Source organism: Salvelinus sp. IW2-2015, linkage group LG14 (assembly GCF_002910315.2).
Source record: "Salvelinus sp. IW2-2015 linkage group LG14, ASM291031v2, whole genome shotgun sequence".
Classification (NCBI taxonomy): Eukaryota; Metazoa; Chordata; class Actinopteri; order Salmoniformes; family Salmonidae; genus Salvelinus; species Salvelinus sp. IW2-2015.
The window spans coordinates 48,646,985-48,667,694 of NC_036854.1; the positions used below are offsets into that span (position 1 = coordinate 48,646,985).

Consider the following 20,710-nt stretch of genomic DNA (forward strand, 5'->3'; position numbering starts at 1 on the left):
TTGAACCTTGGATTCCGATTAGTCAGACCAGCGTTGAATAGTCCCTAGCACGGGTACTTCCTGTATGAGTTTCTGCCTATGGAAAGGGAGGAGCAAAATGGAGTCGTGGTCAGATTTCCCGGAAGTTAGAGGAGCAGTGGTCGAGTGTTTTAGCAGTGCGAGTACTACAGTCGATGTGTTGATAGAATTTAGTCAGCCTTTTCCTCAAATTTGCTTTGTTAAAATCCCCAGCTAGAATAAATGCGGCCTCGGGATATGTAGTTTCCAGTTTGCATAAAGTCCAGTGAAGTTCTTTGAGGGCCGTCGTGGTATTGGCTTGAGGGTGGAATATGCACTGCCGTGACTATAACCAAAGAAAATTGTCTTGGGAGATAGTACGGTGGGCATTTGATTGTAAAGAATTCTAGGTCAGGTGAACAAAAGGACTTGAGTTCCTGTATGTTATCACAATTACACCACGAGTTGTAATCATAAAACATACACCCCGCCCTTCTTCTTCCCAAAGAGAGATTTATCCCTGGCTGCGCAATGAACTGAGAAGCTAACTGGCTGGACTGACTCAGACAGTATATCCCAAGAGAGCCATGTTTCCGTGAAACAGAGTATGTTACAATCCCTGATGTCTCTATGGAAAGAAACCCTCACCCTGAGCTCATCAACTTTATTGTCCAGAGACTGAACAATATACTTGGAAGCGGTGGGTGATTTACTCACCTTCTATGTCAGACTAGAAAACCACTCCGAGTGCCTCTTCTCCGCCAGTGTTGTTTTGGGTTCGGCCTCTGGAATCAGTTAAATTGATACGCTTTGGAAAGTCGTAATGCTGGTAGCGCTGGTGAGTTACCGCCGCTCTGATATCCAATAGTTCTTCCCGGATGTGTGTAATAACACACACAAAAAAATCCTACGAGCTAGAAGTGAAGCAGCCCTCTCTGTCGGAGCCATCTGTCGGGTGCCATTTTACCCGACGGTAAGGGAGTGAAAAGCTCGTGGCTGGGGGCATGCCGAATTTCGTCAGCCYCCTTAGGAAGTAGAGGTGCTGTTGCACTCTCTTGACAAGTGGTGGTATTGTTGGTTCATGTCAAGTCCTCGGTGACGTGGACGCCGAGGAACTAAAAACAGCTGACTCTCCTGCAGTTCCGTTGATGTGGATCGGGGCATGTTGCCTCTGCTTCTTGAAGTCCTCTGCTTCTTGTTTTTCTGATGTTGAGGGAGTGGTTGTTGTACTAGCACCACAATGCCAATTCACTTACCTCCTAGTGGTTAGAGCGTTGGACCAGTAACCGAAAGGTTGCTGGATCGAATCCCAGAGCTGACAAGGTAAATATATGTCGTTCTACCCCTGAGCAAGGCAGTTAACCTACTGTTCCCGGGCACTGAAGATGTGGATGTCGATTAAGGCAGGCCCCCGCACCTCTCTGATTCAGAGGGGTTGGGTTAAATGCGGAAAACACATTTCAGTTGAAGGCATTCAGTTGTACAACTGACTAGGTATACCCCCTTTCCCCTCCCTATAGGCTGACTCATCGTTGTTTGTTATTAGGCCAACAACCGTGGTATTGTCAGCCAACTTGATGGATTTGTTGTCGTGTAAATCCAAGCAGTCGTGGGTGAACATGGAGTACAGCAGAGGGCTGAGGACACACCCCTGGGGGGCCCTGTTTTAGGAGCCTGTGTGGAGGAGGTGTTGCTGCAAATTCTCACAGCCTATAGTCTGCCCATCAGGAAGTCCCGGATCCTGTTGCTTGGTGTCAAGCTAGGAGAGAATAGTGTTGAATGCTGAACTGTGGTCAATGAACAGCATTCTCCTATAGGTGTTACCCGGCTACACGATGGGGTTAAAGGGGGGTTATCCCCCTAAGTTCAAACTTTTGCTCCCTCAGTTTTAGTTAAATGTCCCTATATAAAATGTGCTAAAGTTTAACTGATTGACAGGGTGACACAGCAGAGCGGAGATACTGATTTATTTTGCGCCAACCTGTCATGTAAATTTTGGCGGTGTTTAGGGGGCTATGGAAAGCCACTGTGCGGGCAGGAATGACTCCTTTTGGGTTTCATAAAAAGCAGGAAAAACACACACATTCCTACAACACAGAAGTAAGACTCGAGGCTACAGGGTTGCTGAAAACAGTGACGGACCCCGGCTTTAAGTTTACAGCCACCATCTAAACCATCTTTGAAAGCCAAGTTAATAAACAGATCACTGACCATTTCGAATCCCACCGTACCTTCTCTGCTGTGCAATCCGGTTTCCGAGCTGGTCACGGGTGCACCTCGGCCACGTTCAAAGTACTAAACGATATCATAACCGTCATTGATAAAAGACAGTACTGTGCAGCCGTCTTCATCGACCTGGCCAAGGCTTTCGACTCTATCACTGTATTCTTATRGGCAGACTCAATAGCCTTGGTTTCTCAAATGACTGCCTCACCTGGTTCACAAACTACTTCGCAGACAGAGTTCAGTGTGTCAAATCGGAGGGCCTGTTGTCCGGACCTCTGGCAGTCTCTATGGGGGACCACAGGGTTCAATTCTCGGGCCGACTCTTTTCTCTGTATATATATCAACGATGTCGCTCTTGGTGCGGGTGATTCCCTGATCCACCTCTACGCAGACACCATTCTGTATACATCTGGCCCTTCTTTGGACACTGTGTTAACGAACCTCCAAACGAGCTTCAATGCCATACAACACTCCTTCTGTGGCCTCCAACTGCTCTTAAACGCTAGCAAAACCAAATGCATGCTTTTCAACCGTGCCCGCACCRGCCTGCCCGACTAGCATCACTACTCTGGACGGTTCTGACCTAGAATACGTGGACAACTACAAATACCTAGGTGTCTGGCTAGACTGTAAACTCTCCTTCCAGACTCATATCAAACATCTCCAATCCAAAATCAAATCTAGAATCGGCTTTCTATTTCGCAACAAAGCCTCCTTCACTCACGCCGCAAAACTTACCCAAGTAAAACTGACTATCCTACCGATCCTCGACTTCGGCGATGTCATCTACAAAATAGCTTCCAATACTCTACTCAGCAAATTGGATGCAGTCTATCACAGTYCCATCCGTTTTCTTACCAAAGCGCCTTATACCACCCACCACTGCGACTCGTCACCAGACCCACTGGCTCCAGGTCATCTARAAGMCTKTGCTAGGTAAAGCTCCGCCTTATCTCAGCTCACTGGTCACGATAACAACACCCACCCGTAGCACGCGCTCCAGCAGGTATATCTCACTGGTCATCCCCAAAGCCAACACTTCCTTTGGCCGCCTTTCCTTCCAGTTCTCTGCTGCCAGTGATTGGAACGAATTGCAAAAATCGCTGAAGCTGGAGACTTACATTTCCCTCACTAACTTTAAACATCAGCTATCTGCTGTACATAGTCCATCTGTAAATAGCCTACCTGTAACGATTCTCATGGTGGAAGGAGAGGAGGACCAAAATGCAGCGTGGTAAGTGTTCGTCATATTTTAATTTCAAACTGAACACTACACGAAATAACAACGATAAGAAAAACAAAACAGTTCTGTAAGGTGAACAGACACTAGACAGAAAATAAACACCCACAACCCATAGTGGGAAAACAGGCTACCTAAATATGATTCTCAATCAGAGACAACGATCGACAGCTGCCTCTGATTGAGAACCATATCAGGCCAGACATAGAAATACAACAACATAGAAAACAGAACATAGACTACCCACCCAAACTCACGCCCTGACCAACCTAACACAAAGACATAAAAAGAAACTAAGGTCAGAACGTGACACTACCCAATCTACCTACCTCAGCCCCATATTGTTTTTATTTACTTTGCTGCTCTTTTGCACACCAGTATCACTACTTACACACCATCATCTGCTCATCTATCACTCCAGTGTTAATCTGCTAAATTGTAATTACTTTGCTACTATGGCCTATTTTTTGCCTTACCACCTCATGCCATTTGCACACACTGTATATAGGCTTTTTTCTATTGTGTTGTTGACTGTACGCTTGTTTATTCCATGTGTAGCTCTGTGTTGTTTCTGTCGCACTGCTTTGCTTTATCTTGACCAGGTCGCAGTTGTAAATGAGAACTTGTTCTCAACTAGCTGTACTCAAGAGCGAGCAGCATTATTTTCCATGTTCGAAGCGGTTATTTGGATGTCCATTCACCTTATGTTTACTGTGTTTCTTTACTGTTAATGTAACTAGCCTAAATATAGATTGTGTCATGCCTTCATGAAGCTGATCTTTTGTTTACTAGGCCTACTACTTGGTACCTTTGTTTTGTTCTGTTGCGTTCATTCGCATTCAGTTGTGCTGGTTTTCTAAGCCAAACTGCTATTCAGTATTTTTGTTTGCCTGCATGAATAACTAGGTTACTACATTCAGCATTTGGTTTGCATTATTTTGGTAAGACAGTTGTGTGTACGGCTAGATTCACATAGGCTGTTTGTAGCCTATATTCATTACCAAAACCGCCTAGCTGTAGCGCGCTGTCCATTGTGCTAATACAGCGCAGCAGAGAGAAGCTACCGATTTTTACAAGCCCTCAATGATCTTGGAGTCTCGGTATTTGAACTTTGTTTATATTGGTATAGTGTGATTATATAAGCAGAATTCAATATAATTCCAATGCAAGAACCCCCAAAAATGTATCCCCCTCGCCAATTTCAACTGCCCCCTTAGTATCTTTATCCTGGTACCGGATCTGGGTTGGAGCTGTGCTTGTGTGCGGTCGGTCGGTCGGTCGGTCGGTGTTGGAGAGCATAAAAGACAAAGTGAGAGAGAAAAAGTGGTATATGATTGTCCCAGGCTAAGCAGTCTCTCTAGCTGACTGGAACCAATTAGAGTGGACTTCCTGCTTCCTGTGTGTTTGGCACTGGGCTACTCTCCTCCTCTCGGCTTCTCTTCCCTCAGCCAGCCACTGTCCCCTCTCCCAGCCCAACTCCTCCAAACATCCCCCTAAGCATCGCTGATCTAATTGCTCTGTCACTCGTGACTGTAGATACACAACAAGTCCTAGCCCTTTACCCAATAGGTTGTAATGACGTCATGAATACAACCACATCACAACCAGTTTGTGAAGCAGTCTGCTGGATACCCTCTTCACACCCTGAAAATAGGTCTACTCACTCCTGAAAAGTGTGGCCTGGAGAGTTACACAACATGTAATCAACAAAATCACAACATGCGTCAGGAGAACTGTATTTGTTTGACCACACATTTTATTGAACAATTTGTTTTGACATTGTCTGCTGTCTGATCGAGTTTCCCGCCACAACAAAGCTCGCTTTGCTTCACGACATCACTCTTTCTGAACATACTGTACATTCCTGATTACAGCACCCCAATCTTTGTTAGATAGTTCTCTCACATCTGCCCTGCCGGCCTTGGAGGCCCCAATCCTCTATGCTCCTGGACAGCTCTGTTTTTCTCCCTTTGGAAGAAGCTAGTGTAAATATCCGACAGCCGACTGGCTGACTGTAAACCAAATTCTGCAGGGCAATAAAATGGAGACTTCTACAATAAATAGTGATTGTATTGTGTGTTTGGATCACTGTTCACCTTCTGCACACTGAATTATTGAACAACTGCGCGTTCTGTGGAAATGTCAGATACTCTTTTTGCTAAGACAGACGGGGCAGGAGTGGGGAGAGAGAAACAAGGGAAGCTATGCATGAACCAACCGCTGTGGATGGAGACAATGGAGACAACAAATGCCATTTCTAACGGTGTGTCATGGCCAATCATTGATTATTTTTGATGGGCTCGGACGTTGAATAATTCATTTCTCCATTAACAAGTCGGAATCGCCTCAGGAAATGTCCCCTCCCCTCCTGTACAGTTGATAGTTATGGTCTGCACTCTATCATTAATACACAGTTCTGGTTTGGAGCAAATTCCATTAGCTCATCATTTGCATATCTACAGTATGTATTGTCATACATTGACATGTCAAGTCAATGATGGAGGGAGAGGGAGAAGAACATTGTGCAAGCTCAGTGCTGGAGGGGGAAAAAACATTTTTCTCATTAGCTGGTTTTGGCTGTGGTGGGGGGGTGGAGTTAAGTTTAGGTTAAGAGTTAGGGAAAATAGGATTTTGATTGGTCCCCAAAAAGTATAGAAAGACATAGCGGCGTGGGAGCGCCATGCAATGTCCCATTTGCAATCAGTGGTGGCATAAATTTGCCAGGGCTGGTATTTACGAAGCTGCCCACAGTAGCTCTCTAGCTGAGAGTGTGATTTTATCTCCTTCTCTTTTTTCTCTTTAACGAGTATGTCGGTCCGATAAACCAATTATCTCTTTCCGCGCCGTGCGCTCTAAATTATATTTTCTCATCTGTCAGTCACCTCCCGACAAGGTTACCCAGAGATCACACTCTCTCGGGCTGCAGCTATTCTTAGCGTGGCAGCCCGCGAGGAGGAGTTTTCTGTGAAACAAGGTTGCCCTTTCAGAGAGTAGAGGAGGGAAGAAACCGACACCTATGGCACAGCCCCCGCCACCGTATAGAACACTGTAAAGCTGGAGAAATGTAATCTATTCTCCTGTCTGCCGGAGCTGGAGAGAAATGAAAGGCGAGAGCGGAGCCCCCGTTTATGGCTCTAAAGGGTTTCCTGATTAAACGTGGCGAAACGGCCTGAGTGTCGCCACCGCCTCGTTGTAATTGCGGCTTCTCATTTCCAGTGGATATCTGCATTGTCAGGGAAAACAGTTCGCCTCTGTTTTCCCAGTAATGCGCAGCAGCCGTCTGTACTGTTTTTTTTTTTTTAAATGCACCCCATATTGTGATGTGTATAAAGTGAAGTATACAGAAATTAGGACCGGTGAGGAATGTGCTTGAAATTAGGACTTTTATCAGAAAACAGTTGACACTTTCTGATGTCAGTCGCCACAGCCTGCCTCGGTGTTTGCGTGACTAAAACCACTGCGTGATTTTGTCACCACTTCTCTGTTTGAATTATTATCTCTGCAACAGACACCAGATGTGTCCCCCTGACAGTGGGAGTCTGCTGGTATGAAGCCGACTTTGATTTTATCAGGGATCCCATGGGGTTTGGGCTATGGAATCCCAAGGCTCCGTCTTTCAGACGTCTTCTCTCAGACATTTTGTCTTAGCTAGGTGCTTTGTGGCACATTACAAATCTCAGCCGTTGGTTTCAATGAGCACCGCAATATGGAAATGACAAAAGGGCCATGCTTAGCTTTCGAACTACTTTATGTGGCGGATACTAGCGTTGTTCATGTTCATCCTTCGTTGTACTTTGAAGATCCTCATTACTGTCCCCTAGAGAGACAGGGACTATGTGTGTGTGTGGGAACGTGCGTTTGTGTGTGTGCATGCATAATCCATTTTCTTGACTACTGTAGGCTCTAACATCTCACCTAATGTCTTTATATATCACATAGGAATYGAGGGATGTGACAAATATTGTAGACAACATGAATATTGTCTGATCTAATTGGGATTGTCCATGTGGATCTCACTGGAGAGGTCAAACATAGCTCTTGTGTTTGTGTTCATTAGTCTCCAAAAATATAAACGTCCTCTCACTGTCAACTGTGTTTATTTTCAGCAAACTTAACATGTGTAAATATTTGTATGAACATAATAAGATTCAACAACTGAGACATAAACTGAACACGTTCCACAGACATGTGACTAACAGAAATTGATTAATGTGTCCCTGAACAAAGGGGGGGGTCAAAATCAACAGTCAGTATCTGGTGTGGCCACTAGCTGCATTAAGTACTGCAGTGCATCTCCTCCTCATGGACTGCACCAGATTTGCCAGTTCTTGCTGTGAGATGTTACCCCWCTCTTCCATCAAGGCACCTGCAATTTCCCGGACATTTCTGGGGGGAATGGCCCTAGCCCTCACCCTCCGATCCAACAGGTCCCAGACGTGCTCAATGGGATTGAGATCCGGGCTCTTCGCTGGCCATGGCAGAACACTGACATTCTTGTCTTGTAGGAAATCACGCACAGAAGGAGCAGTATGGCTGGTGGCATTGTCTTGCTGGAYGGTCATGTCAGGATGAGCCTGCAGGAAGGGTACCACATGAGGGAGGAGGATGTCTTCCCTGTAATGCCCAGCATTGAGATTGCCTGCAATGACAACAAGCTCAGTCCTGTGATGCTGTGACACACCACCCCAGACCATGACGGACCCTCCACCTACAAATCGATCCCGCTCCAGAGTACAGGCCTCGGTGTAACGCTCATTCCTTCGATGATAAACGCGAATCCGACCATCACCCCTGGTGAGACAAAACCGCGACTTGTCAGTAAAGAGCACTTTTTGCCAGTCCTGTCTGGTCCAGCGACGGTGGGTTTGTGCTCATAGGCCGGTTGTTGCCGGTGATGTATGGTGAGGACCTGCCTTACAACAGGCCTACAAGCCCTCAGTCCAGCCTCTCTCAGCCTATTGCGGACAGTCTGAGCACTGATGGAGGGATTGTGCGTTCCTGGTGTCACTCGGGCAGTTATTGTTGCCATCCTGTACCTGTCCCGCAGGTGTGATGTTTGGATGTACCGATTCTGTGCAGGTGTTGTTACACGTGGTCTGCCACTGTGAGGATGATCAGCTGTCTGTCCTGTCTCCCTGTAGCGCTGTCTTAGGCGTCTCACAGTACGGACATTGCAATTTATTTCCCTGGCCACATCTGCAGTCCTCATACTTCCTTGCAGCATACCTAAGGCATGTTCACACAGATGAGCAGGGACCCTGGGCATCTTTCTTTTGGTGTTTTTCAGAGTCAGTAGAAAGGCCTCTTTAGTGTCCCACATTTTCATAACTGTGACCTTAATTACCTACCGTCTGTAAGCTGTTAGTGGCTTAACGCCCGTTCCACAGGTGCATGTTCATTAATTGTTTATGGTTCATTGAACAAGCATGGGAAACAGTGTTTAACCCTTTACAATGAAGATCTGTGAAGTTATTTGGATTTTTACAAATTGTCTTTGAAAGACAGGGTCCTGAAAAAGGGACGTTTATTTTTTGGCGGATTTTTTTATTTTTATATCCATTGTGTCCTACACCCTCTCTTGATCCCTCTCGGTCCTCCTAACCCCTGTCTCTCTTCTCTCRCCACAGGACGCAGAAGCACAGCCACTGTTACCGCATCACCTACCGCCACATGGAGAGGACRCTGACCCAGGAGGAGGTGCGTGTTCTCCATGCCGCCATCGAGCACACCGCCGAGCAGGAACTGGGCGTGAAGGGGCGGTACTGAGACCCCCTCCGCCGCACCCTCTGCCACACCCTCCCCTGCTCAGTAGGCGCGAAACAGGAAAAATCGGTTTAAAACCTGGCAAAACGGAAAAGTACTACCCAAACTCAAAATGTCCCTTTTTCAATAGCTTTGTCACTGTGTGCCCTTCTGAACATAACCATGACTTACACGTTTCAAGCGGACGGACTTCGGCTGACTCTGTTCTCGGCTCTCATAGAGACACGAGGGGAATCCTACGGACCATTCCTGGGGTTCCTCCTCTTGGTAGTACAACAATAATGAAAGTGGTTGTAGTACCTGCAGACGTAGGATCTTAATTTGATTTCCCTTTTGTTGTTGAGAGTTTTGTAGTGTATTCAAAGTTTAAAAACTATTCTAAAGTTTATCATTTCCACTTTAAAATATCAGACTTGATTTGCCCCAACGAAAAATGTATCAACCCCTACAAAAAAGGTCCAGAAATTATAATCACCATAATAATTCATATTTCCTGTTGCTGCAGGACTATTTTCCTGCTGTAGCCCTGAGCTAACTCACCTGATTCAAGTAGTCAAGGGCTTGGTCATTAGTTGTCAAGTTGAATCAGGTGTGCTAGCTCTGGATTAGTTTAAATACATGGAACGGATGGCTGTCCCTGAGGAGAGGTTTGGTACGAGACTACAGGTAACGACTAGACCTCCTCGAAAGTGTGCTTCAATGTGACTATTAGATAGTGGTCCTGTGTGGCAGAGTTTGTAAGAGCACCACTCTAGCAATGCCAAGGTAGTGGGTTCAATTCCTGCATTGATCACATAATAAAAATGGATGCTCGCATTGTACTGTACATTTCTTTGAATAAAAGCGTCTGCTATGTGACATTATAGTCACTGATTCTTCTGAACAAAGCGACACATCCACTCTAGGCTCTACTCCACCMCGGTACCAAGCAACTCTTATCATTAGAGTCTCCAGTAACCTTTCATGTGAKGTGGCTGACGCTCTTAAGTGACACAATCCACAGCGTCGCGTCACCAGAGGGGGAATGTGTTTGATTTAATATGGACGTCACCTAAAGCCTTTCATGCCATTGGCTTCTTACCAGCCTGGCGAGAGAGACCGACGAACGGACACAATACAGTCCTGTTGATGGTTCAATCGACATTTGTATTTGTAATATTTCCATAAAAGATGTGTTATTAAGAGTGAGGAGGGGATGTGTTGGTACACTACCTGAGAAGCATTGTAATAAAAGCCGCTGTTGTCTCAGTGCTGGGTGAAAGTACAAAGAGTGMCCTTTATMTCRGTTCGCTTAACAGGTGATTTCAAATAAACCGTGACGTTTGGTTAAAGTCCTGGCCATCGTTCTTTCTGAGCAGAGCACGCACATATTTGAGGAGCTGCGGTAATGATTTTATACCGCAGATTGAGCACCAATGTTTTTGGAACAACCTCTGCCCTCATCAGTCTTGTTAACAGAGTGATTATGCATTTGCACTCGGTCTATTACGCCCGCTATTCTATTTACGACTGGAAGAACCTGTGTGAATACCAGATGAGACTGTGTTCCCATATTTATTTGATGTGCTGTAAGCCTCTTCATTAAGAAGTCATTAGAAACATTAACACTTCATCCCCTGCCTRCAATCTCTGTCAATAGAATCATCAGGATTCTCTTGTTGTTTCACTGCTGCCGTTGGGTATACAGAGCACTAGATTGACAAACTGACCCAACAGAATAGAGCTGTCAAAGAAAGGGCCCATTCTTTATGACAATGTTTGTTTCTTTTTTTAAATAAATTGGCTGGAGAGGAACAGAGAAAATTAAATTGCGACGTGATGAGTGTCTCCCTCCATTTAGTATGATACTGTATGTTATGTTACGTTTCGTATGGTATGTATTAATTTGTGGAAGTCCATCATCCATTTTGTATGATATGTTACGAATTTCATGTTGTTGTGACTAACTTTAGCTAGGTGGCTAACATTAGCTCAGCTAGGGGTTAAGTTTGGGGGTTAAGGTTAGGAGTTAGGATTAGGAGTTAGGGTAAGGGTCAGCTAACATGCTAAGTAGTTGCAAAGTAGCTCAAATGTAGTAAGTAGTTGCAAAGTTGCTAATTAGCTAAAATGCAATGTTTCATTCCAAAACGTTATATATCTATTTTCAGGTTATATTTTGTTTAAAGAAATTATGAAAGAGATTGGTGTGTTTTTCACTATCTAATCATTGCATGGGGTTGTTCAATGACAGATATGTATTTGTTTAAAATCTGTCACTTGATGGTTTCATTTCAGAGAAACAAATAATCATGTTTCTTTTCCTAAKTTCTTTATATCCGCCTCACTCTCATAGAAATAAGCAGTACTGCCAGGTTTTACACAGTCAAATATAACATATAACAAATAAAAATAATAATAATAAAGTTGTTAAATTATTCAATACAGTAATATGTGATCTGTATGTAAAACATGTACATTTGACATTTCAGTCATTTAGCAGATACTCTTATCCAAAGCAACTTACAGTAAGTGCATTCATCTTAAGATAGCTAGGTGAGACAATCACACTATATATACAAAAGTATATGGACACCCCTTCAAATTAGTGGATTCAGCTATTTCAGCCAAACCTGTTGTGTATAAAATTGAGCACACAGCCATGCAATCTCCATAGACAAACATTGGCAGTAAAAGGGCCTCGCTGAAGAGTTCAGTGACTTTCAACGTGGCACCTTCATAGGATGCCACCTTTCCAACAAGTCAGTTCTTAACATTTCTGCCCTGGTAGTGCTGCCCCGGTCAACTGTAAGMGCTGTTATTGTGAAGTGGAAACGTCTAGGAGGAACAATGGCTCAGTGGTAGTGGTAGGCCACACAAGTAAACAGAATGGGACTYCCGAMTGCTGAAGCGCGTAAAAATTGTCTGTCCTCGGTTGCAACACTCACCACCAAGTTCCAAACTGCCTTTGGAAGCAACGTCACCACAAGAACTGTTCGTCGGGAGCTTCATGAATATGGGTTCCATGGCCGAGCAGCCACACACAAGCTTAATCTTGGAAATAGGGGGCGCCCTTTTCACTTCTGGATAAAATTGTGCCAATTTACAGGCCTCGTACTCTGTCCTAGATCATATGATATGCATATTATTATTACTATTGGATAGAAAACACTCTGAAGTTTCTAAAACTGTTTGAATTATATCTGTGAGTAAACAGAACTCATTTGCAGGCAAACTTCCAAACAGGAAGTGAAAATCTGAAATGGGTCTCTGTGAAAGGCATTGCCTATTCAATTGTCTTGTATTTATGGATCTGTATGCACTTCATACGCCTTCCACTAGATGTCAACAGGCAGTAGAACGTGGAATGAAGTGTCTAGCCTTCTCTGGGACCGGATGGGAGTCGTTGGAGTGAGAGGTCAGCCATATTGGTAGTACTTGCTACGCACTTAGGTTTGTCATATCGTTGTCTGCAATGCGTTAGGTAGACACGAAGAAATGCTCCGTCTGGACGTTATTGGATATATTGTGAAAAACATCCTAAAGATTGATTCTTAACTGAGTTTGACCAGTTTATTCGACTTTTATTATCACTTTTTGAATTTTTCGTTGTGCGGAAACTTCATGGACACGTGAGCTACACATGCTAGCCAAAGTTGCTAATTCGACAGAAGAAATGGACATTCTAAAACAAAACAACGATTTTATTGTGGAACTAGGATTCTGGCACTGCATTCTGATGAAAGTTCATCAAAGGTAAGGGAATATTTATGATGTTATTTCGTATTTTGTGGACTCTTTTGTACTCCAACATGGCGGAGAATGGCTGAGCGCTGTCTCAGATTATTGCATGCTGTGCTTTGTACTAAAGTTATTTTTTTTAATCTAACACAGCGGTTGCATTAAGAACCAGTGTATCTTTAATTATATGTGCAACGTGTATTTTCAGCAAAGTTTATGATGAGTTTTCTGTTAGATTACGTGGCTGTCAAATTTCTCCGGACATTTTGGTGCCATTTGTGACCATGGCGGCATGTAAAACCCCGATTTGTAGCTATAAATATGCACATTTTCGAACAAACATAAATGTATTGTATACATGATGTCATAAGACTGTCATCTGATGAAGTTGTTCAAAGGTTAGTGATTAATTTTATCTCTATTTGTGGGTTTTGTGAAAGCTATCTTTGCGTGAAAAAATGGCGTTGTGTGTTGGCTATTGTGGTGAGCTAACATAAATATATGTTGTGTTTTCGCTGTAAAACATTTAAAAATCGGACATGTTGGCTGGATTCACAAGATGTTTATCTTTCATTTGTGTATTGGACTTGTGATTTCATGAAATATATTATATGATATCCCTGTGGCGCTAGGCTGCTGGCTATGCTAGTCAGCTTTCTGATGAGAATGATCCCGATCCGGGATGGGTGGTCCGTAGATTAAGATCACCATGCACAATGTCAAGCATCGGCTGGAGTGGTGTAAAGCTCATGCCGCCGTTGGACTCGAGCAGCAGAAATGCGTTCTCTGGAGTGATGAATCACGTTTCACCATCTGGCAGTCCGACGAATCTGGGTTTGGCGGATGCCAAGGAGAACGCTACCTGCCCGAATGCATAGTAAAGTTTGGTGGAGGAGGAATAATGGTCTGTGCCCATCACAGTAAAATCTACAGGATTCAAACATTCCGTTCCAGCTAAACAGTGGATATACACAGAGTTTAGAAAACATTAAGAACAGTTTCTTAATATTGAATTGCTTTTCTGATAACAGTAAAATTTTAGACACACATGAAGGTGCCCATAAGCAAAAAGATCTGATGAAAAAACACGTGAAAAATTTGTGGATAGAGCATTTTGGAAATAGTCTTCAATTGCTAATTTCCTCTGAGCGTGGTGGTGGTGCAGGCTAGATCAATAGCAGACCCAGACCCAGACAAACTCCACTGACAAGGGTCCAGATCAATTGGGGAAAATTAGCTTGGGGGGGATGGGGAAAACAGTAAACAACTATATATCGTTTTCTTTAGGGAAAAGACTGAGATGTAATGTGGTGCGTAACTGCCTCTGGGCAAAGGCAGAAATCAGTAGTTTATGATGACATGATTTCATGGGGGAGCTTATCGATGTACATTTAATTGCCACTCTGATTTCTTTCYGGAAGTCATCTGAAGAATGTCCTGCATGAATTCCAAAATAAAAAGTGGACTGTGTCATTCCATGAAGGGGCAATCTATGATTGGTACATTTTRTTTTACTTTTAAATGAATGATATATACCRGTTGATGCTTGAAGAATGTAAATTATAAATGCCTCATGAACTTAGTTCAGCTGTCATACCCCATCAGAACCCAAAATATAGGCTTGTTTTACTCAAAACATGGTTAAAACTATCATTTTGATCTCATGGATGGGCAGTCCTAGCATTCATAGCTCTGTCTATAAATATGAGTGGTTCTCTAGTCCAATCCCTCAACTGTTTATCAAAACWGTGGCGGGGTACCCACTTTGTTGTTGTTTGAACTGCACATTACCCCTTTAACCTCTTTCTGACACACATCCCTTACAGATATTACACTATACCACAGGAAGTTGGTAGCACCTTAATTGGGGGAGACGGGCTCGTGGTAATGGCTGGAGTGGCATCAGTGGAATGGTACCATTCCAGCCATTATTATGAGCCGTTCACCCCTCGGCAGCCTCCACTGCACTACACGTGCAATTCCACATCATAGTTAGATTTTCAAATGTAGAAGTTTTTCACATGTGAAAGTACAAATTTGATTTTCACATATGAATCTGCAATTCACAAGTGAGGTGAGCACATGTTACACCCCATTTTCACYTTAACTCTAAATATAATACATGTGAACAACTGATCTCACATGTCTTTTTTTACATGTGAACTTTTATCTCAACATGTGAAAACTGCAAATTTCACATTGTTTTTGTAAGGGAATGACATGGGAGTTTTAAAGAAACTTTTACGCTGTTCAGCTAAAATAGTGTACAAAATCTTTAACCAATGACGATATGATTTCATTTGACATGATCACTTAGTACTGACTTTTCAATATGACCCCACCTGGAATTTGAAATAACATCCTTTGGATTTGGGGTACGTTGATCTTCCTACTGCACCGAAAAGTTTATAGCATTCCTTTACACGTTCATTACCTATAGTACATGTCTGCACTTAGCAAAAGTTCCATCTGCACTGCAATTTAGTTATCCGTTAATCGGACTATTCTCTCCACATTGATTTAATTTACTTATTTCAGCAATTTMAGGGTTTTCTGTATYGTTCTCAAATGTTGGAGGGGCATATTATTCTGATTTAATGTTACTCCTGAATCACTATGATAAATATTATATTTCTATTATATGTATTTTTAACAAAGCTGAGATTTCCTTTACATAAATCTAAAGTGTAGAAATACAAGTGAAGTCAGCTATTGACGCATGGTGGCGTAGCAAGAAGATCAGAATGCCGTGAACCGCGTGGTGAGTTCAAATCCCAYGTGAGGACATGCTGAATAATACTTACTGTATAAATAAACCCACACAATGRAATAATGTATGTCAAKGTGTGTCAAATATGTCAGTTGAAAACACTGTGTGTGAATCCTAACGACTAATTTTTGTTTGCAGGGCCTGTGAAATCTCATGTGAAAAAATATTCACATGTGAAGTGTTCCAAAAACAAATGATTTCACAAGTGCTTGCCATTCCGTGTTTGTAGATTCGGCTTCAACAAAGCGTGTGGTATTTATCTCCAACGTAAAAGGGTTTTATGTTTCCAGCACACTGAGACACCCAGAGCTGTTCACTTAGCTAAGTGAGGCGCAGCAGACTGCTCTCCTGTCTTTGCCTAAATGTGTACATGTTGCAAAGACATCTCAAAACTGTGCTGTGAAACCCAATAGTTCCAGAGGTATAAGTGAAAGAGTCAATGGCACATTTCGATGGTGTTTCAATGAAGTCAAACTTTTTGAAGACATTTAAAATAATAGCCTATTGCAGGGTGGAGCAACTCCGGTCCTCGGGGGCCTGATTAGTGTCACATTTTTGCCCTGGCCCCATCTATTACACCTGACCCAAATAATCAACAGTAATAATGGTCTTGTCTTCAGCAGAATACAATTAGTATAATCAGGTGTTTTGTCTAGCATTGGGGCAAAGTTTTGACACCRATAAGTATCCTGAAGACATACCCATTACAAGCCACATGACTCAGAATTGTATTCGTAAGATACTCAAAAGCTATAATTATGCTCCAGAAGACAGTATTTATTTATTTAACCTTTATTTAACCAGGTAGGCTAGTTGAGAACAAGTTCTCATTTACAACTGCGACCTGGCCAAAATAAAGCACAGCAGTTTGACATATACAACAACACAGAATTACACATGGAATAAACAAAACATACAGTCAATAATACAGTAGAAAAAAAGAAAACAAAAAGTCTATATACAGTGAGTGCATATGAGGTAAGATAAGGGAGTTAAGGCAATAAATAGGCCATGGTGGCAAAGTAATTACAATGTAGAAATTAAACACTGGAATGGTAGATGTGCAGAAGATGAATGTGCAAGTAGAGATACTGGAGTGCAAAGGAGCAAGATAAATAAATACATACAGTATGGGGATGAGGTAGTTGGATGGGCTGTTTACAGATTGGCTATGTACAGGTGCAGTGATCTGTGAGCTGCTCTGATAGCTGGTGCTTAAAGCTAGTGAGGGAGATATGAGTCTCCAGCTTCAGTGATTTTTGCAGTTCATTCCAGTCATTGGCAGCAGAGAACTGGAAGGAAAGGCGGCCAGAGGATGAATTGGCTTTGGGGGTGACCAGTGACATATACCTGCTGGAGCGCGTGCTACGGGTGGGTGCTACTATGGTGACCAGTGAGATGAGATAAGGCGGGGCTTTAACTAGCATAGGCTTGTAGATGACCTGGAGCCAGTGGGTTTGGCGACGAGAGTGAAGCGAGGGCCAGCCAACGAGAGCGTACAGGTCGCGGTGGTGGGTAGTATTTGGGGCTTTGGTGACAAAACGGATGGCACTGTGATAGACTGCATCCACTTTGTTAAGTAGAGTGTTGGAGGATATTTTGTAAATGACATTGCCAAAGTTGAGGATTGGTAGGATGGTCAGTTTTACGAGGCTATGTTGGTATGAGTGAAGGATGCTTTGTTGCAAAAAAGGAAGCCGATTCTAGATTGGAGATGCTTAATGTGAGTCTGGAAGGAGAGTTTACAGTCTAACCAGACACCTAGGTATTTGTAGTTGTACACATATTCTAAGTCAGAACCATCCAGAGTAGTGATGCTGGACGGGCGCGCAGGTGCGGGCAGTGATCGGTTGAAGAGCATGCATTTAGTTTTACTTGCATTTAAGAGCAGTTGGAGGCCATGGAAGGAGAGTTTTATTGCATTGAAGCTTGTCTGGAGGTTAGTTAGCACAGTGTCCAACGAAGGGCCAGAAGTATACAGAAGTATACCTCTGCGTAGAGGTGGATCAGAGAATCACCAGCAGCAAGAGCGACATTGTTGATGTATACAGAGAAGAGAGTCGGCCCGAGAATTGAACCCTGTGGTACCCCCATAGAGACTGCCAGAGMTCCGGACAACAGGCCCTCCGATTTGACACACTGAACTCTATCAGAGAAGTAGTTGGTAAACCAGGCGAGGCAATCATTTGAGAAACCAAGGCTGTTGAGTCTGCCAATAAGAATGTGGTGATTGACAGAGTCGAAAGCCTTTGCCAGGTCGATGAATTCTTCTGCACAGTAATGTCTCTTATCAATGGCGGTTGTGATATCATTTAGGACCCTGAGCGTGGCTGAAATGCAACCATGACCAGCTCTGAAACCAGATTGCATAGCGGAGAAGGTACGGTGGGTTTCGAAATGGTCGGTAATCTGTTTGTTAACTTGACTTTCAAAGACCTTAGAAAGGCAGGGTAGGATAGATATAGGTCTGTAGCAGTTTGGGTCTAGAATGTCTCCCCCTTTGAAGAGGGGGATGATCGCGGCAGCTTTCCAATCTTTGGGAATCACAGACGATACGAAAGAGAGGTTGAACAGGCTAGTGATAGGGGTTGCAACAATTTTGGCAGATAATTTTAGAAAGAGAGGGTCCAGATTGRCTAGCCCGGCTGATTTGTAGGGGTCCAGATTTTGCAGCTCTTTCAGAACATCAGCTATCTGGATTTGGGTGAAGGAGAAATCGGGGAGGCTTGGGCGAGTTGCTGTGGGGAGTGCAGGGCAGTTGACCGTGGTAGGGGTAGCCAGGTGGAAAGCATGGCCAGCCGTATAAAAATGCTTATTGAAATTCTCAATTATAGTGTATTTATCGGTGGTAAATAGTAAATAGTCTGTGGTAGGTATCCTGTTGACAGTACTGTTTATAGATATTTCAATAACTCTTTATTTTAAAGCCCGCTATTTACCAGGTAGTGACTTTACTTAAATCAGGTTGTTACTTAAATCAGTAAATCAAATCAAATGTTATTGGTCACATACACGTGTTTAGCAGATGTTATTGCGGGTACAGTGAAATGCTTGTGCTTCTAGCTCCGACAGTGCAGTAATGTCTAACAAGTAATATCTAACAAATTACACAACATATACCCAATACACACAAATCTAAGTAGGAATGAATTAAGACTATATACATACACTTGAAGTCGGAAGTTTACATACACCTAAGCCAAATATATTTAAACTCTGTTTTTCACAATTGCTGACATTTAATCCTAGTAAAAATTAAATTTCTTAGGTCAGTTAGGATCACCACTTTATTTTAAGAATGTGAAATGTCAGAATAATAGTAGAGAGAATGATTTATTTCAGCTTTTATTGCTTTCATCACATTCCCAGTGGCTCAGAAGTTGACATACAATCAATTAGTATTTGGTAGCATTGCCGTTAAATTGTTTAACTTGGGTCAAACGTTTCGATAGCCTTCCACAAGCTTCTCACAATAAGTTGGGTGAATTTTGTCCCATTCCTCCTGAAAGAGCTGGTGTAACTGAGTCAGGTTTGTAGGCTTCCTTGCTTGCACATGCTTTTTCAGTTCTGCCCACATATTTTCCATAGGATTGAGGTCAGGGCTTTGTGATGGCCACTCCAATACCTTGACTTTGTTGTCCTTATGCCATTTTGCCACAACTTTGAAAGTATGAATGGGGTCAATGTCCATTTGGAAGACCCATTTGCGACCAAGCTTTAACTTCCTGACTGATGTCTTTAGATGTTGCTTCAATATATCCACATAATTTTCRMTTGTCATGATGCCATCTATTTTGTGAAGTGCACCAGTSCCTCCTGCYGTAAAGCACCCCCACAACATGATGCTGCCACCCSSGTGCTTCACMGTTAGGATGGTGTTCTTCYGCTTGCAAGCTTCCCCCTTTTTTCCTCCAAACATACCGGTGGTCATTATGGCCAAACAGTTGTATTTTTGTTTCATCAGACCAGAGGACATTTCTCCAAAAAGTATGATCTTTGTCCCCATGTGCAGTTGCAAACCGTAGTCTGGCTTTATTATGGCGGTTTTGGAGCAGTGGCTTCTTCCTTGCTGAGTGCCCTTTCAGGTTATGTCGAGATAAGACTTGTTTTACTGTGGATATAGACACTTTTGTACCMGTTTCCTCCAGCATCTTCACAAAGTCCTTTGCTGTTGTTCTGGGATTGATTTGCACTTTTCACCAAAATACGTTCATCTCTAGGAGACAGAACGAGTCTCCTTCCTGAGCGGTATGACAGCTGTGTGGTCCTGTTTATACTTGCATACTATTGTTTGTACAGATGAACGTGGTACCTTCAGGCATTTGGAAATTGCTCCCAAGGATGAACCAGACTTGTGGAGGTCTACAATTGTTTTTCTAAGGTCTTGGTTGATTTATTTTGATTTTTCCATGATGTCAAGCAAAGAGGCACTGAGTTTGAAGGTAGGCCTTGAAATACATCCACAGGTACATCTCCAATTGGCTCAAATTATGTTAATTAACCTATCAGAAGCTTCTAAAGCAATGACAATTTTCTGGAATTTTCAAGCTGTTTAAAGAAACAGTCAACTTAGTGTATGTAAACTTCTGACCCACTGGAATTGTGATACAGTGAATTATAWGTGACATAATCTGTCTGTAAACAATTGTTGGAAAAATTACTTGTGTCATGCACAAAGTAGGTGTCCTAACCGACTTGCCAAAACTATAGTTTGTTAACAAGAAATGTGTGGAGTGGTTGCAAAACGAGTRTTAATGACTCCATCATCAGTGTATGTAAACTTCCGACTTCAACTGTATATGGACGAGCGATGTCAGAGCGGAATGGACTAATCTACAGTAGAATAGTATAGAATACAGTATATACGTACATACTGTTTGAGATGAGTAATGCAAGATATGTAAACATTATTAAGTGAATAAGATACCGTAGAATAGTATAGAAAACAGTATATACATATGAGATGAGTAATGCCAGGTATGATAACATTATTAAGT

At 42.9% G+C, this 20,710-nt stretch overlaps 1 protein-coding gene across 2 annotated transcripts in view; it reads left to right on the top strand.

Moving 5' to 3' along the window:
* Nucleotides 1–10,084, top strand: part of LOC111973141 (phenylalanyl-tRNA synthetase 2, mitochondrial) — a 127,580-nt gene extending 117,496 nt beyond the window's left edge. For both annotated transcript variants that reach the window (XM_024000391.2, XM_024000390.2), the window contains exon 8: nucleotides 9,091–10,084. In XM_024000391.2, coding sequence (XP_023856159.1) covers nucleotides 9,091–9,229 — 139 coding nt within the window. In that variant the 3' untranslated portion in view covers nucleotides 9,230–10,084. The remainder of the gene's footprint in view (nucleotides 1–9,090) is intronic.
* Nucleotides 10,085–20,710: the final 10,626 nt, after the last annotated feature.